The sequence below is a fragment of the Melanostigma gelatinosum genome, assembly GCF_949748355.1.
Source record: "Melanostigma gelatinosum genome assembly, chromosome: 16".
Taxonomy (NCBI): Eukaryota; Metazoa; Chordata; class Actinopteri; order Perciformes; family Zoarcidae; genus Melanostigma; species Melanostigma gelatinosum.
Window position 1 is genome coordinate 9241478 of NC_136649.1, and position 27273 is coordinate 9268750.

General features: G+C 44.4%; 1 protein-coding gene across 5 annotated transcripts in view; it reads right to left on the reverse strand.

Annotated features, from left to right (window-relative positions):
* The window catches only part of ralgapa2 (Ral GTPase activating protein catalytic subunit alpha 2), a 91023-nt gene that overhangs the window by 33335 nt on the left and 30415 nt on the right, over positions 1–27273 (reverse strand). For 2 of the 5 annotated variants that reach the window (XM_079286371.1, XM_079286374.1), the window contains exons 17-37: positions 25572–25718; positions 25048–25170; positions 23722–23807; positions 23547–23637; positions 23112–23285; positions 22222–22401; positions 19984–20177; positions 19594–19692; positions 18856–19011; positions 14228–14356; positions 13042–13170; positions 12723–12781; positions 12371–12479; positions 10769–10879; positions 10190–10468; positions 7687–7864; positions 5468–6332; positions 4754–4825; positions 3974–4097; positions 3703–3858; positions 702–860 (exon numbers count right to left, since the gene is read on the reverse strand). In XM_079286371.1, the coding sequence (XP_079142497.1) occupies positions 702–860; positions 3703–3858; positions 3974–4097; positions 4754–4825; positions 5468–6332; positions 7687–7864; positions 10190–10468; positions 10769–10879; positions 12371–12479; positions 12723–12781; positions 13042–13170; positions 14228–14356; positions 18856–19011; positions 19594–19692; positions 19984–20177; positions 22222–22401; positions 23112–23285; positions 23547–23637; positions 23722–23807; positions 25048–25170; positions 25572–25718 (3620 nt within the window). The remainder of the gene's footprint in view (positions 1–701; positions 861–3702; positions 3859–3973; positions 4098–4753; positions 4826–5467; positions 6333–7686; positions 7865–10189; positions 10469–10768; positions 10880–12370; positions 12480–12722; positions 12782–13041; positions 13171–14227; positions 14357–18855; positions 19012–19593; positions 19693–19983; positions 20178–22221; positions 22402–23111; positions 23286–23546; positions 23638–23721; positions 23808–25047; positions 25171–25571; positions 25719–27273) is intronic. The other 3 variants (XM_079286372.1, XM_079286375.1, XM_079286373.1) reach the window with 3 other exon arrangements.

Genomic DNA, 27273 nt, shown 5'->3' on the forward strand with positions numbered 1-27273 from the left:
TACTTTGACTGGAGAAAGTAGGCACTGGATGTAGCAACTTGAATTCAGCAAACACAAACCCGAGCACCTCTGTCTCCGGAGAGTCCGTCCGCTCTCCTGCCGGCTGAAGTCTCCCAGCGGCAGGGGAGCAGGGACCCAGATGTTGTAAAGCAGTGATTCTTGACGTAGATTAGATCAGAAATTACTTTGCAAGATATGGGCTTGCTATAAACAGTAGATGCTGTTTTGAGGCATTTGTTAACGGTGGAATGCAGATTTTTGAAATAAATGTGGTAAGAAATGTAAATATTAACAGCAGCGTTGATGTATTTCATCAAAGTGAAGTAATATAATCCAGTTTAAAGCTTAAAAACAGTCACTCCTTAAGTTCCACATTTAATAATTATTGTAAGTTATTTAAGTCATAGAAAGGGGTGGGACCTTATAGGTGTTTTCACACACATACAATTTATGTATTTGGCGTATTTATTTAGAATTGGCTGTTGAATGTTTACTGCTCATTTTATCGGTTCATCCTGTTTTGTTTTCTCATTATTTGTTACATATTTATCAAAATCAACCTCTCTTATCTAATCTGAAAAGCGTTCGTATAAAAGGAAAAGAAGCTCACTTAAAAATAGTTTGACCACATGCAATAACAGTAACTTCCCACTTCCATTGAGTTGATCCATCTTGTATGTGTGTAGTTTATGATAGTTTACCTGTGGTTTCTTCATGATCTGGATGAAGTACATGTGGTTCTTCATCGGGTAAATGATAATCAGCACGTCTCCAAAATCAGTTGGGATGATGCCCCGTCGGTAGTCCCTGGTGTGCTCGGACCACACTATGTGCACCTCGTCATTTCCCAGGTGACGCAGCTGTAAACAAACAAAATCAGTCTAATCAACTTCCTGGCGATACATGTTCTTGTCATCATCATCCTACAGTGATGATGATGACAAGAACCCATATTTAGTGAGATCAGGGCATGTCGCTAGGTTCAACCAGCCAGTACCTTCAGCTCACACCTCTTAGAGTGAACTCGTGTATAAGAGGTATAGGAGGTATGTGGAAGGGGATAATACAACATCATTTACTGCATGTATCCTGAAGATAAAACATGATTGCAGCAGGGGCAAGAGCAAGGTGACTGCTAACAACAAGTCTAAATCACAAACTTTTTTTGAAATCAATGGTTTAAATAGGGGTCTGGGCTCTGGTTTTGACTCTTTTTATAGCTTTTTCCATTACAAATTCAAATTGCAAACATAAAATTAGCAAAATTGAGCATTTCAAAACCAAATAATTCGAATCCAATTGACTTTCCCCATCATAGATTAAATTGCTTCCCATTTGCACGCTATTCACAAATCCAAATGAAAATGGGCAGGACAAGAACGTATACTTAAATGACAGGAAATTGGATGGATGCTAGCTTGAAATAGGTAAACAGCTCCTCCTTTTCCAAAGTAAAACAGAGGGACGCAGTCACAGTATATTCTCGCTGTATTCTGTAATCACTTTAGCCTCTTTTCACTGCACGGTTGGGCTCGACTCGACTCACTTTCGGTACCAGGTCCTTTTCTCTTTTTCGTTTTCCACTGCGGGTAGTAGCCGGTAGCCCAGTGATGTTTTCTGGGGTATCATGGACACTGAAAAGTGAGCCTCTACTCAGAAGAAAACATCTGCCAATGTACTGTGGGCCTAATGAGCCATTAAGAAACATGCCCTCGCCACCAAAAATGCAATTAGCACATTCTATTATAAGCCCTTAATTATGGTAATACGGTAATCTTAAACAAATCCACGGCATGCTGATTACTGGAGCTCGCCAGTTCTGTCCAAGGATCAGCAGGTACCAACCAGGTCAGTCACTGGGACAATTTCAGAGAAAATGTTGAATATGCATTTGCGGTAGACAATTAACACGGGGATGTTAATTTGGGTTAAGATATTAGCATTTGGATGAGCTTAATAACAAGTTTAATGAGGATGCTTATGCTCTAATCAATCATCTTCTGCACCCGCCTAGTTACTCCTTTGTTAATCACATCCAAATGTTTGAGACTTCTTTTATAAGATGGGATTCAAGTCAAAGGCTCTTGTCCAATTAGCCCTCTTTGACCTCCCGCCCAGCCAATGGGCTTCACACATATGGAGACAGCAGACCAGAGGACCGCAGAACACAAGAGGCTCCTTATCAAAACAACCTGCAGCAGCCCAGTTCAGCTGTGGTGCCTGGGGGTGAATGTGATAGCTAAGGCACCCGTCTATTTCCCTCTCTTTCCACGCACGCACGCACGCACGCACGCACACACGCACGCACGCACACACACACACACACACACACACACACACACACACACACACACACACACACACACACACACACACACACACACACACACACACACACACACACACACACACACACACACACACACACACACACACACACACACACACACACACACACACAGGTCGTTTCTATAACCGCATTACGGAAGCCAGCTGCTACTGCTGCTGCAGCCTGCACTGCCCGAAAACCCACAATTGGATTGAGGAATTCATGGTTTTCCCTCTTTTCTTTTTGGTTTAGCTGGTTATTTATTTTACCCTCCATCGTCTTCAAACAGGCAATCTGCCCAGCGAGAGCTCCCCCAACCCGTCACTCCCACCACGGTATGCCTCTACGGTTACAGGCGTTAAAGTGGGTGACTGCTGGACTAAAAGTGTTATTTTTAAATTGACAGGGAAACATCCTACTTGGACACAGACGAAGTCCGTTTCTCAATCAATTTCTTCACTCCACTTCCTCTTCTCTCTGCCCTGCATCCATGCACGCAGCCAGCCTGCCAATTTCTGTGCAGCCCGTGAGAGATCTGTGCAAGGTGAGCCTGAGCAATTACAGAAGTTCCCCTTGAAATGGATGGAAGAGGAGTGGCAGCACACTCTACTCTGGGCACGGCCATCCCTCCAGCGCCTCACTCTGGCCAACCCCAAAACCCAAAATCTTTACTCAGGCCAACTCATTTTTTGCGGCTACTAAGCACATGTTCAGGATGGGTTTGGAATGAGTATGGGGCTATTTGTGAGACGGAGAGGGGGACGGGCTGTGGAGGACTGGAGGGGGTTGGATATGAGGAGAGTCTGATGAATTTCCCTTCTCAGCAGGGTACTGTATGAGAAGATTGGCAGCACGGGCAGAGGCCTTGCGGCTCATTTCTTCGTGCTAACTGCTACTGGTACACTACAGCTCAGAATCCCACTGCAGAACCCAATCGATCGCTCCTGTGGCGGCAGCAGGAATTGGATAAAAGGATCCTGCCGGCATCCGGCCGGCGCCTGCCCTCGCAGGGAGAGCTAATGGCTGAATCCAGGCCCTGGTCACAGCACACAGGGAGGGGGGCAGAGGCTAGCAGAATCATAGTCATTACCGCAGCGGCACATGCCCTCTCTTCACTCACGCGCCTGCAACTCTCTACTCCTCAGGTCTGAATGGCCAGGGTCACTAATCAATGCCCGCACTCTGGAGTCACACCTCCTGATCACAGCTTAACACAGAGCTGAAGGCTACAACAACATACTGCTATGGGCAGGCAGCACTGTGTCGCCATTTCGTCGCATCAAGCAGGCAAAGCAGTATTCTTCTGACATACTCTGGATTTGAGGTGTGCAATTCCTACGATACTTATTATGATTATCCAGGACTTTTGTTACCTTTTTGGTGAGGCAGTCATTGGAATCAGATGGCATGCGAGTGGAGACGTGGAAGATGGTTTCCACGGTGGAGGTAGCATAGTAAGGAGCTGTCACACCCGTGCTGCCGTTCCTCTGGAGGCCACCCATAAAGCCACAGTGTGTGGCCAGGTCCACCTGAGGGACACACGTACAGTTTAATGCGTTGAATGAGTGCGAGTGTGTTCATATTTGGGCTGTATCTGCGGAAGGCAGAGGATGTGTTGATTTGAGGGTGTGTGGTTGTCGGCACCTCCCATCCCAGTCCAGACACAAAGTCTTCATAGGCCTGGCTGCCTGCGCTGTTAGACAAGATGGAGCACTTGTCCTCTTGGCCCTCTCCAATGTAGAACACAGCAATCTTGTGTGTCTCTCGGCTACGGAACAAAACACAAAGTAGCCTTTATTAAAATACAACAACAATTATATCAGCACCACAGAACTTGAAAAGCTTCTCACTGCTGTTGCCACTCAAGTCCAATGACTCAAAAGACTACACCTTGTTTATCAAGGTAAATTGTGTGTTTTTCCGGCACATTCTATCACTATCCCTCCGGCTCGAACATGATTTTAAAAAGGATGGCAGCAAAGGCCCCCCCCGTCTCCTTTCCCTGTTGCCATGGCAGTATATCACGCTGGGGTAGATTTAGGGCACTTTGCATGCTTGCGGAAAGGTTGCTTTTGCCCAACCAAGTCGGGCCATCTGGGAGAATGAAGTCTAGTCCTGAGGGAAATCGTTAATAAGCTCCTGTCATGAGCAATGTGTGGCGTACTTATTGATTGGACTAAGAGAGGCACAGTAAGAGAAGGACAGCAAGAGTGATCGTGAGAGACTTCCAGGGCTGTGATCAACAGGAGACATTAGAAAGATCATTGGAGAGGAAGGGAGGGAGGGGGCAATATAATCAGCATGGACCAACTGTGTGATTTATAACCTGTGTTCATTTAATGTAGAAATAGGTTTACTATAGGGCTGCAGTGACAATTTGATGATTAGCAGATATATAGAGAGATAAACAGATGAAGGTATTACCACTGCCTGGAATCCAAGTTCTTCAGTTCCCTTAAGAGTTTAGAGTTCTTCTTCAACAAATGGAAACTTTTCCTGTTTGACAAAAACAGTCTCGATTACATGTGATATTTTCAATTCTGCATGAACAGCCATTTGTGATAGAATAAAGTGGCGTGATCTAGAAGCAAATTGTTTTCAACCTAAGTTTTGTTTTTCAGACATGATTAACAAAGGCAAAAAATGTCACAGGTGCAAACAGCAATCTCCTACTAGCTGTGTGCACGTTGCACCATCACCATTAAGAGGTGTAAGCTTTTCATTTACGGGGAGGCATGGGAAAGATGTGGCTCTGCAAGGTAGACCTTAGTGCAAACAGCTGGGGACTTTTACCCCGTGGAGAGGAGATTAAGACACTCTAGACTGCACAGTGCTTTTAGCTTTGCTCTTTCTCTCTTTGAGTAACGAGCCAACAGCCGAGTTACTTTCAGGAGGAATGATGTAACTTGGGTTCAAAAACAGGATGTGGGCCGCAGAGGTAAAAACACAATGTTGTGTGTTATTGTTTCTGGCATGCCACTTACATTGATCATGTGGTTTGCAGACTGAATGATAAAGAAATACATTGAGAGCAACAGGCCCCTGTATGACTTCTTACAACCCCATGTGACTCTTTTTTTCTTCTAGTACAGTGCAAACCAGCGCACTTAATGAAGCAAACTTCATCTGCTGGTGTACCTGCGGTCCCACGAGTTCATGCCAAGGTCATTAAGCAGCAGCCGGCAGAAGTAGAAAGGAGCTTTTGGTTCCTGGTGGGAGGGTTCCCTCTGGCAGGCAACCCGAAAGCTGACATCAGCATCCCACCTCCTCACTTGCTCTTCCTCCTGCTGAGTCTGACGCAGAATGGCGTCCAGGATGGCGCTCTCTTGCTCTAGGTTCATGCCATGGGGCGAGGCGGCGGGCTGGTTGAGCCTGAGCTGTGGCTGGGGCAGACATTCCGGGCTGCTGTGGCCCAGGTTCTCCAAAAGCATATCCAGAATATCTGCCTCCTCCTCCTCCTCCTCCTCCTCCTCCTCCTCCTCCTCCTCACAGCAGTCAGAGAGGGAGTCCGAGACGGAGCAATGGTGTTTGTACGGCCCCTTTGTTGGAGAGTTGGGCTGGTTTCTGCTGTGAGAGGCAGTAGTGGTAGTCGAAAGAGGGCGATCGACTGCATTAAAAACGTCTGCGTCAACAGAGTCTTCCTCGGAGGTGCAGTAGAGGATTGCGCCATCCCACGAGTATTTGCCCGAGATGTCCCGGACGATGACCCGCACTTGGGAGGAGGGTTGGGGGGGCTGTCCGACAGTGGGGGTCTCGGCGGGGATCTGCAGGTAGGACACCAGCGTGCTGTCGTTGAAGACGAACAGCTGCAGGTTGGGGCTTTTGAAGACCTCGGAGGACAGCTCGGACGACTCCACATACGGGTTGTCGTGGTTCTCGCTCACGAGGCTGTGGAGAAGGGCGGGGCCGCCGCTCAGTGGATGATGGCCCAGATGGTTCACCAGGTGTGTCATGACCATCCGCGCTGTCAGGGGAATCAACTCCATGTTCCGACGGCGCTTTTCTGGTGAAAGAACGAAGGCAGGGAGGTAAAAATACTGAGACCCTGGCTGAAGGAAAATACACGTGAGAAAGTGTAAAACCTAGTCGATGGTTAAAGTTACTGATGGGTTCAGAATGAAGCTGCACATGGGGCAGCTTCTTTTGTAATACGTCGTACGGCCCGATTTCAAAGCCCCACATTTGTGTGTAGACATGCTATCATCCGTTAGCTCTTTTTTTTTAATACAAAGCCAAATCTCATTCATGATTACTAATAGGCATACTTTATTCATTTCTCACAATAGCTCTGGCCAGCACACCTCTGAGTAGGTAGCATCTAATCATGAGACAACTTTCAAAAGCCCATTGAGTCATCTTACAATGGACAAGCGTTGAGACTGGCTGAGTGCTAATGAGAACCACCATCTTTACATGCTGCTTAACAGGACTCTACTTAGTGAATTGCATTCATTTTTCACTCCCAAGTGCAAGGCATGCCGCGCTTTATTCTGCAATGATGTGGGAAAAACAAGAAGATGCACTCCTGCATTGTGACAGTGCTATCAATACCATCATCCCCCATCAAAGTGGAGAAAGCTCTTTAGAAAGCAGGCCAAGCTGCATTAGAGATGCACTAGCCCTTTGATGTGACTTCATCAATATGAGGTGGGGGATATGAATGTAACTAGGCCGGCACTCTTTGGTTAGCCCTTTTGATAGTGTTTTGTTATTTCTACTAAGAATCTCTGCAGCTGTGCATCAGAGAGCAGAGGTGTGGTGAAATGTTCCGGACGAAAGCCACTGTTCAAACGTGACATTGTTTCAGGAGCCTGCACGTTGTATTTGGGCTCTCTAAAGGACTTTTCTGAAGTTGAGGACACGAGGGAGAGAGAGGAATACATCGCCTAATGGAATCACAAGGTCACAAAAAAGAAGGGAAAAAAAAAATCACATATTTATCTGAACCCCATAATGGGTCTTCTCTCTAGGGCTGAGTACTAATGTGAACATCAAGCCTGTGATGGTTGATTTCCTTTTTATACTTTTAATAAGATATTGACATTTAATGGAGTGGCTCCAAATGGAAGGGCTACTCAGAGTTTGCTTTTCCTTGTAATCCTTGTTTGTATGTATTTTGGGGGGAGTTATGGGTCTCAAGCTCAGCAGGAGCTGAAATAATTTTTGTCAAAAAAGTAATCAGAGATTGTCAGCTGGGGATAAGCTATAATGTGACAGATTACAGCCACCACTAACTGACAGGTTGTACCCTCTCACACGTCAATAAAATCGTCATTTTATCTGCCAGTCCAGTGCAATTTTTGTAGGTAGTAAAACAAAAACCAAAAATGAAAACCCAGAAGGCTCCATGTCCTTACCCTCAGCTACGGTGAGCAAGTTGCCAAAGTCGGTGGTGGTGGTCTGGGAGGGCGGCGGCTCGAAGCTCTTCACCTGACCCAACATGAGGTCATAGTCAGTGGACAAGTCTGACAGGCTGAGGAGGTAGTGGCTCTGTTGGGTGTGCAGGTTGGAGCCGGACACACAGCAGTGCAGCACCTGAGGATTCACAGAGGAAGGCTCGGACTTAGTGCCTGGGTAGCTTTTCTACAGAATGACAGTGAAATGCACTTTGATGGCTGAACTTGAACTTTGATGTATAAAAGACATGGTCCTGTTAGATGTGCTGGTGTCTGGTCAGATGGGACAGTGACACCCCTGCAGGCCTGCTACAGATCGACATGAACCAGGAGCATATGAAAGGGGAATATATGGCCATTTACATCATAAGGCGATGGAGGAAGGGAGGGAGAGAAGGAGAGAAAAGAGGGTATTTACTGCCACTAATCCATTTCTCCTGTGATGTGCGAGTGTATCGATCTACATAACAGATGGCAGAGCATCCGTTGGCAGGGCTAGATAAGACGCACTGGGGCAGTTGATTACAGCACTGGACAGGTTTACACTGTTTGATTTAATTAGGACTTTATCCCTGTGCTCAGCTCCCACCACAAACATGCACGCTCAGCCACACAGACAAACACACCTGTATACTGTATAATCTGAGTAGAGGGAAGGTGCCGCATAAGAGTGGCTCAAACATATGCCTAATGTATGTAAATGAGGGGGCCTCTCATTCAGAGTCAAGCAACTTGGGTAAAGCCATGCAAAGGCTAATCCCATTCACACATGCACTCAAACTTGGCAGAGAGACGCTCTGAGAGGCAGGCTGGCCCTGACATCTGAAACAGTATTGTGTGGGGCAATGTAGACAGTATGTGGATGATTCTACCGAGCAGACCTCTGGGTGCATGGGGGAGGGATTGAAGGCTTGAAGCTGAAAAGACCTGAACCAAACAGCTGCTACACCAAAGCCCCAAAGAGCTTCCTCCGTGGAGAGGTGGAGAGACAGAAAGGGAGGGGGGGGGGGGGGGGGGGGGGGGGACCCACAGCTGTGCTTGACAACTAAGTGAATGCACTTTGCATAGCAACAGTTCCTGGAAGGTAACACACAGTGCATGCTGTAGTTAAAGGGCCACATATTGTATGGACACGTGAATGCGCCTGTGTACAGACATAAATACAATAATAAAAATGTAAACAGAGACAATGGTGTGCACATGCACAAATGCAACACACACACACACACACACACACACACACACACACACACACACACACACACACACACACACACACACACACACAGTGGTGCAGCTGGCTGCCGAGGCAAGCTGAAAGAGCAGATGGAGAAGCTTGAGCAGAACTCCAGTGAACCAATGAGGTCTAATGCAATGTTGCCTTTTACATTGACCTGCATGCTGTTAGTCCCCAAAAAACTACTTTTTTTTCACTTTTCTCATCATCTTTTCTCAGCATGAAAACCTTGGTGTTTGATGGCTTGGTATATGTTCAATATAAAACTGTAATTAATAAAGAAAGTTGAAGCATGAAGAAATAAATGGACCCTCCGTGCTACCTTGTCAGTGACTGCGGCCAAGGATGGAATAAAAGGCAGATTACTTTTCTATTAGGGAAGCTATTCTCCGCTCGCTGAAGAGAATAATTAGCAGCCAAGGAATCGTTGGAAATTTATAGATTTTAGTCTTGATATTGCATTAATTTTGTCACACCTTGTGATGCTTTGCTTAATATATGATTTCCAATGAAACCAAGAGGGGCCATGCCTTTTGTGTGCTGATAGACAACCAATCACACCTAATTGTCTTTGCTTCCATAGCAGCTGCAGTCGCTCTCATATTAAGACATATTCCATTCAAATCTCCAGGACAAGCGTTTATAGCCTGAGCTTATCAACTGGACAAAGGCTCCCGTTTGAATAATTGGACCATTTCTTATCAGGGGTGACATCCTTACAAAGATCTGCCATTGACCGCATCTGCCCAGACAGGAGGGAATGAATAATACCTCATTCATTTGTGCCTGAAGCTCGGCCCTCATCCTCTGGGTCAGACCGTAAAATAAAGCGTTAGAGGGACAGATACGGAGAACTAGATAGAACACCGCATATTTTGCCTCTTTTAAGCAAATGCAGTGAATGCTACTACAAAGCAAGTTGAAGGGGTTTCCTGTATATGATAAATGCCAACCGCATGCGTCGGGTGCTTCTTTGCTGTTGTGCCACTATAATGTTAAATGAGGCATAGTCATGAGGTCATGGCGGAGGTGAGTCTAATTAAAGTGGCAAGCCCATTGGATGGGGAGGGGGCGGAGGTGTCAAAGCTTAAGTTATTGTGTCTGCAGGCAAAGACTATGTATGTTTCAAGAGATACTGGAACGCAGACGGTAGGAAAACATAGCCAGGTTTGTTTGTTGTAAACTTTTTGCTTTTCCCACCTCCCAGCTGCCAGTGAGGCTACCCACCCTGTAGATGTAGTCCAGCAGCGGGGCCTTGTGGGATGTGCGGTCCTCCAGTGAAGGCATGGTGATGGGTTCCAGCAGCAGACTCAGCGGAATGGCCATGCACCAGTCCAACAGGCAGAGCAGCAGTGACACCATCAACTGCGGAAGTGAGGAAGAAGTTTGGCCGTCAAACATACAGATACAGATATTATTACCGCAAAAAACATGTACCTTTTTGTCTGCTTCCACTGTTGAGTGCTCTGCGCTCGGCAACAAAAAGGCTGTTGTGGCCACAAATATCTGTGTTGGGACAAATCAAGGAGAAAGATAATTGGATGACACACTCCTATTCATCAGCTGAGTCAGGGCTGTGTGCTAAAATGGATGTGATGCCACGGGATGTCGAGTGCGCATATGCATGCGTAATGACTCACGTAAGACTTGCATTTCAAGGCTTAAGTGACTTGATAGTAATTTCGCACTCAATTTCTTACTTATAATATGTTTTCACAGGTCCCTAATGGCTACTGGCAATTTAACTGTGTGTTTGCAAGTGTGTGTGTGTGTGTGTGTGTGTGTGTGTGTGTGTGTGAGTGTTACCTCAATTATTTTCTTAGGCAGAGTGAGCTCCAACCTCTGGAGATGTTCCCAGTGAGAGATGAGCAGCTGAAACACGTCACAGGCCACTTGAGCCACGGCTTTGTTCCCAAACTGGACAAAAAATCGAAAAAGAGGACGGGACAACGAACCGGTCAACGATGCAAAGCATTTGGCACCTTTTAGAAGAATCGGCGCTCACAGAGAGAACATTTTTGTTGCTGAACCAGTATTTTTCTGTCATACATGGAAATTCTTGTGGCAGAAGAATACTTTTTATTACAACCGCCGTGACATTGTTGCGGCTTACAAATTGCTATAAACGGATATTTGAATGTAGATACATTTTTAAAAAAGCAAATACTAGTCTGACTACAAACAGAAACCAGAACGTTTCGGATTCCAAAATCTTTTCCCGTTGCCTTCAGATTTTGCATTCATATTCAGCTGTTGACAGAGATTATAAATGAGGTAAACAGAAACAGCGACTTCAAACTGCTCAAAGAGCTCGATGGTGACGGTGAGTTCATTGATTAGAAATGAACGTACACTAAGCTATGCCTGTCAGGCTGACTCCACAATGTAGCTCCATAAATAATTGTGACAAATATTCCCGGTGGAAGATGGGGGGGGGGGGGGGGGGTTATGCTACTTTCTGAGTACTTTCTCTTAAATTGAGTTTCTTCACTTACTGTGCATATAATCAGTAATAATTAATTTCCTCTTCCAGACTCATTGCAGGGAAAAATTGAGCGTTTTGACAATTTTCTTCAAATGTGGATTTCTTTAGTGATTTGAAATTCTTTGTGGCGAAATAGAATTTCCCATTTCTTCCAGCTGAATGCCTCTCAACATGTAACAAGGGCAGACAATGTGGGGAGTGCAGAAATGGCCAAACACCTGCTTTTAGAAAAGAGACTCTCAGTGCCACTCTTCCCCCTAGATCCCCCACCCAGCCTATACCCTCTATTTTGGGGCTGGCTGAGTCTGTGTGCCAAGTTGTACAGGGGAGTGATTACTGCTCCATTAGAGAAGGGGGGTTGCTCGACCAGGAAGCTGGGAGATGTAGCTGCTTAAATTGGCCCACATCTACCGAGAGCGAGAAGCCTGGAAATTACGCCACCGCCCCCAAAACCCTTTTCCATGAAAAAAAAAAAACCAACCCCGTACAAAAACTAAAAAAACCCACTCTCTCTGCATCTCTTCACTCAGGGAGAAAAGAGGGCTCTTCCAAAATATGCCAGCGAGTCACATGATTGGACATGTTTTATTCTCACACTTTCTGTCCACTCACTATGTTGAAATTGTCCTGCAGTCCTTTTATGTAATCAACTATCATTTCTGCAGGAGATAAACACTATAGGGCTTGTGTAGTAAAAGAAAAAAAAGACTGTGCTGAAATCCAAGCTCCCTACGTCAATATATTTAAAGAACAGTGGCCATTTCTATTCAGAATCTTTGCCACAGTTACAATCGTCAACACCGCCCATGATGCCACTAGTTTATTTTAGAAGTGCAGTTGTGTTCTGTAAATCATATTGTACTCATAAGCGAGCGGATGTCCATCTGCGAATGCAAGCGTCTTCGCCTCGGTGGGTCACTGACCTTCAGTGTTACTCCCAGAACATTGATGGCATCTTTGACCTGGTGGTGGATGTTGTTCTGCGTCAGCTCCTCACACACCCACAAGCCCAGGCTGCACACAGCAATGCACCTGAATGACAGAAGCAGAGTCAGAGATTCATTTGAATTGTACAAAATGTAATCAGAGTACCATACAACAATTATAGTAGAAGGTAGCAGCATTTTTATGACAAATTAGTAAATACTCTGTCAATTGGCTTTCTTAATTGTAATTCTGTATGTTTGTAAAAACACATTCACATCAAACTAATACAAATAAATAGTAAAATGCAACCTCAGAATAAATAAGCATCATCACTATTGCCGATCATACCTGGCCCCTTCACAGTGTTCCTTTGTTGCCTTCTCGAACAAGATGTTGACCAGATAATCCTGAACCGCAAACCAAACAAACAACTTTACTCCATGTTCTCAAATGACAACTGAGGCCACTCACTTCATTTCATATATGTAACGTTGTGACAACCTTCAATGTAACATAAGACTTCTCCTAATAGTCTCATTTTAGGAGAAAAGTGTAAAACTCTCTCTCGACTGTTCTTCACACTGCAGGTGGCTAATCCGCTTACAACATACAGTGAGCAGTTTTTTCGTAATCACATCTGTCCAACATGCACATGTTGACCATTTACCTTGATATTCTCATCGCTTATGATGATGTCATCAGAGCCCGGCACACGCTGCAGCACAGGAATCTGTCGATAAAGGTTGGGGAAACACACGAGGGAGCCCAGGATGGTCTGAGCCTCCATCCTTGGAGCCTGCAAGAGATGAGAAAGAGAAGGCTATCATTCATTCCCTAAAGCTACGTGAAGATAACCTTCTTCAAGGAGTCGGGCAGGGGGGAAAAAGGATTGGGGGAATCCAGCAGAATTAATTGCATCTTTATTCATGATTCTGCCGATGCTTAACAGAATCCCCTGACAACAGAATGACGGATTAAATGGGCAATGGATGCAGCTGTAAAGCAGGTTGTCAATCTTGATGAAATTACCTGGCAACCAAAACATATAGTTCAGAGAAGTAGGAGACAGTCAACACTAACTGGCCCATGTTTAAATCTGTGCATGCTGGCAACACGGTTATCTTATCGGTCTGTCAACATCGTCTCTACTAATTGATCCAAATTCGGCCAATGATGCAAAATGTTCACACGCCTTTATTCATGCAAATGTGCATCCGAACACAATTCCAAAAGACTGTGTACAGAGACTGTGTATCGAGCTTTAAACAATCACCTGTTTGCATGTGTTTTATGGCCGACTGCGTTTAAAGGCCACAATGACTGCGAACACATGCTGGTTTCCACAATGAATCAAACATTTTAAATCTGATGCTCTTTAATGAAACACATTCTGTCTGACTAAGACATTCGTTTTAGCTTGACTTAAGCGCTCTTTGCTATATAAATACAGCAGCTGTAGGCTTTTGAGTTTTATTCATAGGCAATAAGTACAGCACAATATGAAATTGACGTAATGATTCTCTTCTATAACTACTGGATTTGACAAAACAATTTGTACTTTTCAAATGTCATAACGCTGTAAAATTCAGATTCTTGTTATTATTGATCAGATATGAGTGAGTGAATGAATGAGACAGTTACTGAAGATCAACAGGTACGAAGAAGAATTCTGATTTTGCGTATTCTTTATCATTTCTTATAAGTACCTTTGCGTCTGAAAGGTTTTAGTGACATTCCTGAAAACTTTAAAAAACGTGTAATATTTAACAACTTTTTCTGGTTCCTGGTAAATTACTTTTAGATTCCAGTTTGATTCGCATGATTAATCTGAATGTGAAGAAGTGTGTGCGTACCTCTGAGGAGTCAGAGCTGAGAACGCAGGCAGCAGCAGTGATGAAATCTCCAACAAGCATGGTGAAGCCCGGCAGGCCGAGGAAGAAGAAACGAGGAGAGCAGGAACGGATGATGGTGTTCAAAACATCCTGATGACAAGCATGAACACACACACACACACGCACACACGCACGCACACACAAAAGGTTGATAGGAGTCAAACCTTAATTTTGATATTTACGTTATTTTCCATCACCAGCTGACTTGAATTGATGGAGCAAACACCAAAACTGAGTATCTCAGCACTTTTCTACAGTTGGATGTGATTTTTGCATTCGGTATGAGCACACGGTCTTGTCAGGGTGCTTTCACAGCTGTCGTTTGGTTCCTTTTGTCCGGACCAAGGGAAAAAATTAAACATTGTTGAATTTCAGTTCTGGTCCATGTCCTGTTCACACAGACTTTTAACAAAAAGAGAGTCAACCAAGAGAGTTAAACACAAAGTTATACGGACTGAACGGTAACTCACTGACTGGACAGTTTTGGTGATTATCATCCCGCATCATCAAGACCCACATGAACAAATCAATTCCAGTGACTAACAGAAGTTTATGCAGCGCTTTGATGCTTCTGATGTGTGTTTTATGCTCTTTGGCATCACAAAGAGCTCAAAAAGAAATAACTGACTAAAAGCATTATTAGTATTATTACACCGCATGTCATAATGACTAACAGGTAGAGGCAGGAGGAAAAAGGAGGAGCCTTGTACTGCAACGATGCAGGGCTCGTTGCTGTGGAATCGCTGTCACACTCTTTTTAATGGACTTAATGAGTTGGCAAAGAACATGGAATCTGATACGAGCACAGCGGTCTAAACTGATTTTATATGTATGAATGAGGGAAAATACCCTGATTTGCATAGAAAGGTCATATACACACGGCTTTATACAGCTCAATAATCAGAGTGCTACCTGAACAGATTTCAGTTCAGCTTTTGAAATGTGCCTCCATGTTGAGGAGAGTAAGAAACTCAACAGTGCACCAAAGGACAGATAAGTGGCAAAGATAGACAGGAGGGGGAGAGAGGGAGAGAATTAATAATCGATCTTGACATTATATATTAATGTATTGTGTGTTTATGTTATTGTATGTGTATTTTTTGATGCTTTGGAAAGATTGTTTTTTAAACTTGCATGCTATTAAAGCCAAATTGAATTGAAAGAGAAAGAGAGAGAGAGGAGAGAAAGAGAGAGAGGAGAGAAAGAGGAGAGAAAGAGAGTAAGAGAGAAAGAGGGAGAGAGAAAGAGAGAGAAAGATAGAGAGAGAGAGAGAGAGAGGGAGAGAGAAAGATAGAGAGAGAGAGAGAGAGAGAGAGAGAGGGAGAGAGAAAGAGAGAGAAAGATAGAGAGAGAGAGAGAGGGAGAGAGAAAGATAGAGAGAGAGAGAGAGAGAGGGAGAGAGAGAGAGAAAGAGAGAGAAAGATAGAGAGAGAGAGAGAGAGCAGATGGATTGTTCAGAGGAGATGAGGAACAAAAGACCTCAACTTTGGTGAGTCCCGTGTATTTACACAGAAGCAAACCTGTAATTACAGCAAGGTATTGTTTTTGCGAGGTACAGGCGCCTCAGTGGCAGATGGGTGCTCTTTCAGCATCGCCATATGCTGTACTCAGGAAGGCTCGGCAAAGAGTGCTCAAGTATGTGCAGCGTAATACATCCCAGACGAGAGCGGAGAAAGCTTTTAGCGGGTTGTCAATAGAAGGTAAATGGTTCTATTTACTCTTCCCTGACTGAAGAAATACTCTTATTAAAATAACAAAATAAAACATATTGGTATGAGAATGCATATCAGTAAAGCAATAAAGATTGTTCTCTTTCTTATCTGAGACATGCACGTGCATATTTGTGTACAAAGGCAAGGTCCAGGCTACAAGCACCTGCCGTCTTGACCATAAACTTGTGTAAATCGGACAATTCAAACATCAGCCTGTTTCTAGCTGAACCAACAGGCACCTTAGCAAACACACAATTTCTGTGTCTCTCTCTCTCTCAGTCACTCACTCTCACACACACACACACACACACACACACACACACACACACACACACACACACACACACACACACACACACACACACACACACACACACACACACACACACACACACACACGCACACGCACACACACCTATCTATTTGGGACATTAATCACCTGGGGCTTTGGTAAACAGGGAATGCAGGTTAACAAAAGAGGAATAGAATAAACAGGCAGAGGCAATCCAACATGATGCACTGTGCATGTGGAAAATTGGTGGGAAGAGCTTTCGGATTGAGAGCCCATTTTAGCCTCACTTTGTTAGTAATTGACCTCTGAAACATAATGTGCAGTGCAGACAGAGGTAATTAGCATGCAACAAACTGTTGCTTGATTGCCTGAAATGAGCATTTTAGAGCAAGCCACACATGTAGAATGCAAAGTGTTTTCTATTGTGTGTGTGTAAGTAGAGGGAACCTGATTCGAGGTGTGTGTACAGAAATGAGAATTGAGCCCCACATGTGGCTCTGTGTTGGCAGGAGGAATGCCCCCCCCCGCCCCCCCCGCATCAACAAAAGATGCATTAATGTAACTATGAATAGAGCTTTTCATTTGGTCTTCCAACTGGAGGAAATCTTGTTCTGTCCACCTGCTGCCTCAGAAAGTTTGTCTTATTTACTAAACATATCCAGTTTAGAATGGCCGAGATTTCTTGTCGCAATTAAACACCACTATCATCAGTCTGAATATCTTGGGGTTTCCCCTCATGCGCTGTTAGGAAGGGTTGTAACCCACCTGCATAACTACGAGGTGAGGGCTTTAATCAACAGCCAGGTTTGTGGCTTAGGGGTCAACTGTCACCTCAAAATCAGGCTTTATGTTAATCATGCAAAACCTCTTTTTTTTTAAGTTGAGGAGGAGTTAGTCTTGGGAAGGAAAACGGTCCGCCCACTTGTACCTTGCACATTACACTTTAGTCCGCAAGATTAACTGGTGTTGATACGTTTTCTTTCACCGTTGCAAAATAATTAGGTACAAAGCTGCATTTGTGTGCACCACTATACACAAAAAAACGCTGTTGACTATTGCAGTCCAGACAGTAGACCCATTAGCTGGATTACTGCTATTGTGCTACGGTCATGCCTTTGTGTGACCAGTGACCAGAGGATGACAACCGGGACAATAGCCCTGACCTCGGTACTGACGGACGCAGAATCCCGACAGGGGAACTGTCATATTTCTCTACGCTTAGTTGAATTTTAAAGGATTTACAGGAGACCCCTGTTGTTTATAAAAACAAGGCTGTTAAGGTACATTTTATGACTTGAATAAAAGGTTGTCTCATGAAAATGCCCAAGCTGTATGCTAGAATATTTTAAAACACAAATGTACAATACTTGCCGTATGTCAAAAACACAAAAGCATTTGCTTTTTTTTCTAATTGCACATCATCATATTAGAGGATGCCAGCCTGTACTGATGGCTACTGGAACCATGTAAGCAAATTGAAAAATGAGTGCATGAAAAAACATACATGTATGACGGATTTGGGAAAAGTATATGTTTTTTCATTTTAACGGGGGGTGGTGGGGGTTGCGGGTGAAGGCAGAGAGGAAGGAGGAGCGGGAGAGTAAGAGCCACTTTCTTATGTTAAGCAGGCGTGCGGCTGTCCTCTATTGTGTGGCGTGAGGACTCTTTTCTCCGGCCAATTTGGGCATGCTTCAGTGGCCAGCCTGGCTCTGGCCCCCCCGACGCATTATACAGAGCCACAACAAAAGCTGGAGAATGTTGCCTCTTCCCTCAATGTGCCCCCCTCATTGCTCTACTCTACACTACGTTCCCCAGGCTCCCCTCCCGCTCCTTCACACACTTGCGCGCGCGCACACACACACACACACACACACACACACACACAGGCAGGCAGGCAGGCAGGCAGGCCAGCCTACTCTGGGCCCCTGGCCGACATGTCAGTCTAACGGAGCGCGACAGACGTCAATCCTTAATTAATCACGTATACGCGGCAGGGGCTCAAAACATTATTTAACGACATGGAAAAACATTCTAATAAGCTTGTCGCACTGCCAAGGTGCAATAGAAACCCAGCCAGGAGGGCATACATACACACACCCACACACACTTTCATCCCCGTCCTTTGTTTTTTGGGGACTCCATTCATCTCTAGTCGGCTTCGGCTGGAAGGAATGGAGCCGGGACAGATTCTAAATACAAGGAAGGGTGTGGCTAAAGCAGGTGGAAGATGCCAAAACACAGAGGTCGTCTTCATCGCCACTGGTTGGCACGCTGTTTTCAAAATCACCGGCTGAAACGAAGCCTCAACGATCTTGAATTGCAGTGCACCTATATGACCCCTGTCCTCACTAAGTTACAGTTGACCCCAAATAAAATAATTGGCACTGGACGTATATTAACATCAACATCTGACAGGAATCAGAGTCACATCAAGCAAGAAAAAAAAAAAAAGACGGCAAATTGGCATCTACAAACTACAAATCTACAAACATGTGTCCGTCACATGAGTTAGACTGGTGCGCCATCTAATGGTGAATAAAAACACAACTGGCAGCCGTACATTCGGTGCCACCTGCTGGCTGTACCTGGTCGTTGCTGGTGATGCCCTTGTGCATGATGTGGTAGAGGTGCACCAAGAAATCACTGTTGGGGAGCACGTCCTGGTGCCTGGTCATCATCTCACAGATCAGCTTGTAGGCCTGCAGCTTGCCCGCCTTGTACTCAGCTGGCAACATGGTGGCCTGTAGAGGGGGGGTGGGGGGGGGGGGCGACACTGGGGTCACTATCATTATGAAGAGGTGAAGACTCGGATGTGTTTAACATCTATTATACCCGTCACCACTGGAATCACTTTGACTTTAATGTGCAACATTCCTGTTTTTATGATTTTGCTGAAACAGTACGATTAGATTCTGCACATTGTTTTTATTGTGTGTTGTGTTACAGTGTCTGTCGCTGCTAAAGTTAAACATTCAGTCCATTTTTATTACTTGTTGCTACTGCTGCTATTGTAATCAAATTGCTTCCTGAGCATTAGGGGATTCCTCCAGGGAAACACTGTCTAACCATTGTTTATAACAGCTGATGTAAACATACTGTTCAACTCGCAACAAGTGAAATAACCGTAGCGTTCAATGAAAATACTCCCGGTTATTATTTATAGGATCCGGCTATATTAATGTTGTTGATGTTGCAATTATTTTGTATTCTGCATGCTGTATCCCTACTAAACTATAACACACTTTTTAATCCAACCCTCAGTTTCCAGGTTGTTTTTTGTCCACTTTTCTGGCTGTTGTGTGCTGTGCCTGTGTTGTTCATACCCTGAAGAGCCAGGAGGCCAGCATTCGAAGAGGCGGGATGAAGGCGGGCTGGGGAGGAGAAGACAGGTTGTCCACACTGATCCCGAGATTGTCCCGGATCTGTAAGCACACGTTCACTTTTGGTCAATAAGCGTAACCATCGTGAATAAGGTTTATATGAATAATATATAAAAATCCATATCCATTTACTTAAAATACTGTTCACTAAAATAAACAGGCCCGAGTCCATGAACATAAGTAAATCCTCAAAACACCCCCAATCTGCAAAAAGCCCTTTAATCAGTCATTTGATAGTCATAGCGCACTTACATTTCATGCCAACTATCTCTTTGCAAGAGCGGGTGTACATTCTTGTCATTTGAGACGATGTCTTTGGCCTCGCCACCTTACCTTGGCCAGCTTGTGCCAGAGCTCATAAAGACAGGAGAAGACCTTGGCATGGATTTTTGGACAGCGGATACTGTTGACGTCTCCCAGGATACCCAAAATCCTCCTCCACAGGACGAAGGCCGAATCAGCATGCCAACCAGTCAAGGTCCCGCCCGCAATTATGCTGACATCATCAGCCAGACACTCACTACTGTCTGCATGGTCAGAGAGAGCGAGAGCGAGAGATTGGGTTAGAGCAGGGATTCCCAAAGTGGGGTGCGCGCACCCCTGGGGGTGCGCGAGCTGCCTCTAGGGGGTGCGCGAGAGGAAAAGTGTAATGGCGGTCTGATGGTGTAATAATATTAAATATTAAAAAAAAATGTAATTTTAATTTAAAAGCTGTCAGGTGGGACATCTGAAGCTATCAGTCGTAAAAGAGGAGAGGGACAGAGAGAGAGAGAGAGAGAGAGAGAGAGAGAGAGAGAGAGAGAGAGAGAGAGAGAGGAATCGGAGGCGAGGGGAACAGAGAGGTGCGTTGGGGAGAGACCGGGAGAAGAAATCGAACAGGAGTCAGAGGAAGATGAGACGGAGGAGACCGGAAAGGAGGAAGGTGCAGCACAGACAAATCGGGAGCACATCGGCCCATCGCGGAGTCAAGGTGAAAAAAGAGGAAACGAGAGTGAGCATCAGACTGGGAAAAAAAGAGGAAATATGATGAAAAGTATGTGTGTCTGGGCTTCACTTGGATTGGCAACGGAGATTCCCCAAAGCCACAGTGCGTGGTGTGCAGTGAGGTTCTGGCGAACAGTCTGAAGCTCTTATTTACGTCGCCACCTGAACACCAAGCATGCCAGTGCAAGTCAAAAGCCCCTTACATATTTTAAATCGAAATTGGAGGAGTTACAAAACAGCCAAAAACAACTGCAGTCTCATTCATGTGTTGGGTCTATAAATGACGCACTACGGGCTTCATATCTGGTCACAGAATAGCGAGAAAGGGGCTACCGCACACAATCGCCGAAGACGTGAGCTTGCCAGCTGCCAGAGAGATGGTGGAATGTATGATTGGAGAGAGAGAAGCAAAAAAGTTGGACATGATCCCGGTGTCCAACAACACTGTGTCGCCGCATCGATGCTTTGTCCGAAGACATCCTGGCTTCATTAGTCGCTCATGAATTGTAAATGAAATGTGATAATCTGCCTCTGAGCCTGTGCGTGTGTGCTCGCATCCGTATTGCTCTTTAAAAGTGACGCCTTGTGTCGCTGAAAGATATTGAAACTTTGTTGCAGTGTTTCAGGGCGTTTTCACACCTTCAGTTCGTTTGCTTTGTTCTGATTCAGGGATTAATATGATACAATGTTGCAGTTGCCTTTGTTCGGTTTGTGTTCACACTGCAACATTTAACAGCGGACTAAATATTGTAAACAAATGCCACGCGCGAGCAAACTGTTCTCTCATTGGTCCGATTCTTATGCGGCTATGAAGACTTAAAAGGCTCTGTTGATTCTTTTTTTTTTTTTTTTATTAAGGGGGGGGGGGGGGGGGGTGCGCGAACCCGGTCGGGATGTAGAAGGGGGTGCGCGGCCTAAAACGTTTGGGAACCGCTGGGTTAGAGAATCAATTATTTGCTAACACCTTTTAATGTAGCTGCCGGTACCAAATACAAAATGAATCAAATTTTATTTCATAAAGAGCATGGGATTGAGTCAAGAAATGCAGAACACCTTTTATAAAAGAAAATGTAGAGACTTGAAAGACAAATAAAGTTTTGAGCAGTTGTTTACCAAATCCATCTGTGCATTTTTCCCAAATGCATCCAAGCACTCAGTTCTTTGCCAACGGAAACTGATCAAAGCACTGAAACACTTTTGGGAAACCGGCACCAGTCACATGCGCCATCCAAATGAACAGGCTGAATTTTGGGAGGACAGTGCCATCTAGTGGGCATCAGAAGAACGATGCGGAGTGAAGGAGAGTACAGGCCAGGAAGAGACACCAAAAATGAATCGTGGGGTTAAAAGATCTGAGGTGATTAATAAATGAAAGAATGTTCCGCCCTTTGAGCAAAATGCAAGGAGGACCAAAACAAATGTATGCATTCAATCAAGTAATTGAGCGGGAACAAACAAAACAAAAACATGGATCGTGTAATGCAACAAAAGAAGTCAAGGTAAGGTGGATAGATGTAGAGCATGGCGGGTCGGTGGTAATTGAGGACTCTTTGGTCTATATGATGAGTAGCAGCTAGGGAGCAGTACCCAAGTGGTGTGGCATGTGTAAGACAGACTGATGCATGGTGTCGTCCAGGGGGCAGTCCCGCGGGCACTCTGTGTGCACCAGCAGGGCTGGTGAGGCGGGCGGGTTCTGGGGGTAGTGGTAGTGGTTGTGGTGGTGGTAGGACGGGGGTGCAGAGTGGGGAGGGAGGGCACACTCGGGACCTAAAAACGACAAGGGGGGGAGGGATAAAATCGGGTTTGAGGATGGGAGCACAAGGACAAAGGAAGAGTGACAGCTTCATGATGATCACAATGTCGGACAACACAGACAGAAGTTCACGTGCAAGGGTGGGGGGGGGGGCAGAGGGGCAATCACGTGCAAGGGGGGGGCAAACTAAAAGCTGAAGCGTTAAAGCAGAAGGATCAGGATTATTTTCTTATGAAAATAAAAAAAATAACTGACACAAACGACTATACATCCCTTCACACAAGTCCACACTGCATCAGCACACAGAATGTCATCATCTTTAAAAGAGGTTCTGCAGCACAGGGGTTCTCAACCTTTTGTAATGGCCCAAAAGCTGCTGCAGCAGATACTGACAAGCTGATCAAGTTGCCTAACCGGGTCACTCTACCTGGCTATGACTAATCCATCAGCAGTGAGGTAATTGGAGGCACCAATACCCTGGCTAGATGTGGACACACCTCAGATGAACCCAGAGGAACAGCTTCACAACTTACTGTGCTGAGACCAGGAGTATTCTGCTCCTGATCACAGCACAGTGGTCCTATTTTAACCTCGGGGTCAGCCTACGTACCCTGAAAGGTGCCTGTCTTTTTGTTTGTAGTACAGATTGTAAAATACATTGACATAAATAGAGGGTCGAGATCTGTTTTAGGTGCTGCAGGTGAGTTTGTACCAGTTCCAATACCTGCCAGAGCCTCATTGTGGCTGAGCAGCAGACTCCCCTGGCTCTGGGGGTCGGTAGTCACGTCCATGTGGGCCGACTGTGTGGACTGAGTGTCAGCTTCCTCGTCAAAGGCCTGCCAGGTAACCTCAGCTTCATTGAGGTAGCCGTTGGATGTCTCGCTGCTTATACTCTCACCTAGGCAGGGCGGGTGAATGAGGTGGATGAAGGACGTAAAAAGTGGAAGAAGTTAAATACAGATAAGTATGAGATTAAAGGTACTGGCTGTGTAAGGACTAAACTATTAAAGAGTTTGATACTTCTATGGTTGATGTAACCGATTACTTTTTAATTTAAAAACAGTAATTCTTCATGCAGATAAAACAGATAAAAATCAGAGCTACACCGAAATGACAGTGCTGATCATTTCAAGGAAAACTAATTGTGGAGTAGTCTAACTTTTCTCTCGGAGCCTGGGTCGCAGGTAGTTTGTGTGTCCCTCAGCATTGCACTCGGTTTCAGTGGGACTGCTGCTCCGCCGGATGTGGATCTAGGAACACAGAGACAAATATTAAACAAGAGATGCTTGAATGGAAAAATCTAGTTTTATTACTTCGACATAATACAATCTCACCACTGGTGGCTCGCTGATCTCTCTCCTCCCCTCAGATGTTCTGCTGTCAGAGCCACAGGAAGTAGGGGAGTGCTCTCTCTTCTGGGCTGAAGTGCAACAGGGGATAATACCAGAAAGCAGAGAATTTGGTTAATTTCAAAAAGGTTTTATTGGTTTACTACTACCCTTTTTTGAGTTTAGTTTAATTGTGGTATTTTTTAACATCTAGCCAAGGCCAATATAAAATTAGTTTTCAAGGCTTAGCTGACTCATTCACAATTCTTTTTTTCAGGTTATCAATGAGCATTGTCCCTGTCAAATAAAGTAATACAACATAAATGGATAAAAATCCATCAAAATCCATTTGAAAATACACTCTAAATGCATGGTGTCCTCCATGTCGTCTCTATTGGCATGGGTGACTATTTAAGTTAGAAGTGGGGGTGCAAGATTAGTGACAGGCAAGGGGGGGGTATGGCAGGAAACATTTATTTGAATTACCTTTGGGTAATGCAAATATTTCAGAGTTTGTCGAGACAAATTGCAAAGCTACGCAACTCGACAGATACTCTGACCGCAGTAATGTGGTTAGCGGATCTTCCGGCTGTAAGAGAGCAGTTTTGTTTTGACCGATATCGTTTTGACTGCTCCTGAAAGCTCAGCTGTGAAGCTAGCACTAACGGGAGAGAGGATTTCCTGTTATTTCGCGTAAAAATAAAAGTTGTATTCTGGGGAAAAGCTTAAAAATGCAGAATTACAAAAGCAGCGTGTGTCCTGACCCGATTCTGCTGACATTGTGAGAAAACGTCTTCGGTAAAGGAAATTTAGAATTCTGAATTCATAGACTGCATTTGAAACTGCAACATATAACGTTTGTTCAAAACTTACTCAAATGTTTTAAAAATAGCAAAGTTGGATATTTAAAAAGTGAGCATGCAAAACAAACACGTTAGCGCACCAAAGTCTAACAGCAGAGGTGGAGCTGCTCCGCCTAAATCTATATCTACAGGTGGTAAAGATATTACTACTGTATATATAAAAACAGCTCATGTCACAACTCACCATATATTTAAAAATGCACAATAGGCCGCAGTCTAATACTAATCCATCACCACTAACTACGTGACTTGTTTATGTTATTGAATTGAATTAAATCGTAAATGCTGTATAATTAATAAAATTGCAACTCAACTGGTATATTACTTTTCCCTTCATAGAGCTAACCAATAGCTTACATGTAGCGCAACTAAATCTATTTTTAATAATGTGAGGCCAAGGGTGTTATTTCTGTCATGTTCAGAGGTGAAACATGAAAGGAATGAAAATGAACTTTGTGTTTGCGTGTACCTGGTAAAGTGTCAGACAGTTGTTGGGTGATGTCGGAGGTGCTGCTGCTACGTGGCAGAGGGCTATCCCCGCCTCCCAGCTCCTCCTCTCCCCCACATTCGGACAGCTGACACTCCTCCACATCTGACAGGCGGGAGAGAAAAAAAAATGTGCAAAATAGTCAGACCAAAGCACAAAGCTTCAAATGTTAACACATTGAGATATCTCATTTGTGGTCTTTAGGAAGTTGAAGCAGTCATCAGAACATTGGAGAGAAGCGAGGACACGCACGCATGCAGAGGTGATGCAGACATAATCTTGTTGTAGACCGTATTACTACACATTGTACACATCTTCCCTAGAGATGTTTTTTCAATAAGTAAGCACAAGACAGTGTTAAGTTCCTGTAAAAACATGAACCTCTCTGCTGCAGATACCGTCCCACCGGGCACTGACAGCATATAACAGGCAGTGACAGACGGATGGAAAGGCAGGGCGGAGGTCACAAACACACAAACACATGCGGCTCCCGGAACACACTTTACCTGAGAGTCTGTGAGAGCAAGCAGAGTTACCAGAAGAGATACCAGGCAAGAAAGAGCTCACAGTGTGGAGCAGCATAGGAACGCTTTTAGCGTTGGGCAAAGCCTCGTATAGATGAACACAGTTGCTGATGGACTGGCTTCGCTTCGCTTCCATCAGGGAAAAAGAAAGAGGAGGAGGAAGAAGAAGAAGAAAGACAGTGGAAACAGAAAAGAGGTAAAAGGGAAGGAGACAGAATTCAATTACAGCATAACAAGTGGAGAGCGCTATAAAAGTGCTTCAATTAAGAAAAAACATCCCCGATCAGGAAAGCAGAGTAAATAACACAGCAGAACCAGAGTTTGGTGTTCGTTGAAAAGGATATGAGGAAAAAATGGTGGTTCTGAGAATGAATTGAAAATAAGATTTAGATTAAAATACCCCAAAATAAAACAGTAACAAAGAAAAAATAGGCTAACATTAAAGATAGGTTGGTAATTGTTTTTATGAACAGCCATGGTCGTTGTTTATGTTCAGTTAAAAGTTTTTGGACATTCTTACTCGATTCAGTGACTTCTGGAGCTAATGCTGCTAGCTACTTTCAGATTGGAAATGCCAATGGGCTGGTATTTCAGTCGGAACATTTTTAAACTCCAGCGTACTCTTGCTGGTTTCTCAAGATTACCAAACCTAGCTTTAATTAAACGCTTACTTATCGTAATGTAATTTGAACTACTTCTTGACACTAAGCAAAACTGCTCTGCCAAATCTGACATAACTTAAAAGTATTACATTCTATTTTAGTAATTAACCAAAAACCCTGTGCTAAGGTACACATGCTGTGTCTTACTTTGGTTTCCTAGACGACGGCTGGCATTGCAAATCAGCTTCTGTTGTAAATGTTGTGGTGTGTGTGGTATTGGTTTAAGCTACACACTAGTTCCTTTACAAATACACATAAGATGATAAATGAATAGTGTATTCAGTTATTTTGCTTGACAGAAAAATGGGCTGATTTTGTGTTGTAACTACGATGTTAAACCAACCAGTTCAGTGGTGCGAGGGTGGCGAGCAGCATTGAGTAAAAATGCACGCTTCCATCTGAACCACAATAAAACATCCAGCCCTTTTCTCCATAATCGAGACCAAATCTCTGAACAACATTAGTTTGTATTTGCATGCAGAAGTACAGTCAAGTTTTGACAGTCGTCAATGCTGAGGCGTTGACATTGTGTCTGGATAGCACTTCAGGCCTAATCTAAAAGAGAGCAACGGCAGAGGACGGTTCTATTCACACTTTAATTACGCCTTTCAGTAAGAGAGATACATAGTCTCTGCTGCTGCTTCCCATTTATGCATATTAATGAGCATTAATTACACCCTTAATGAAACTGTCAAAAACTGCTGTGTAATTGATGTGTGGGCCCCTCTCTTGAGGAGTGGGGAGGAGGGCTGTCGGGCCTTTGAAGATCAATGTGGGAGAAATCCAATTAGGCCAAAGAAAGGGAAGGGAATTTGAAGCGGCGGCGTTTAATGTCCATCTCTGCTTGCAAGTAGATACAAATAAACAAGACTAACTGAATAGGTGCATAAACATGCACATGATAGATGCGTCAGTACACACAAACAAACACACACACCTTCTAAGACTTCATCTTTCAGGCACAAATACATCTGCTCCTAGCTCAACAAGCTCCTCATTTTAGGACGTCGTGGGTAATTGGG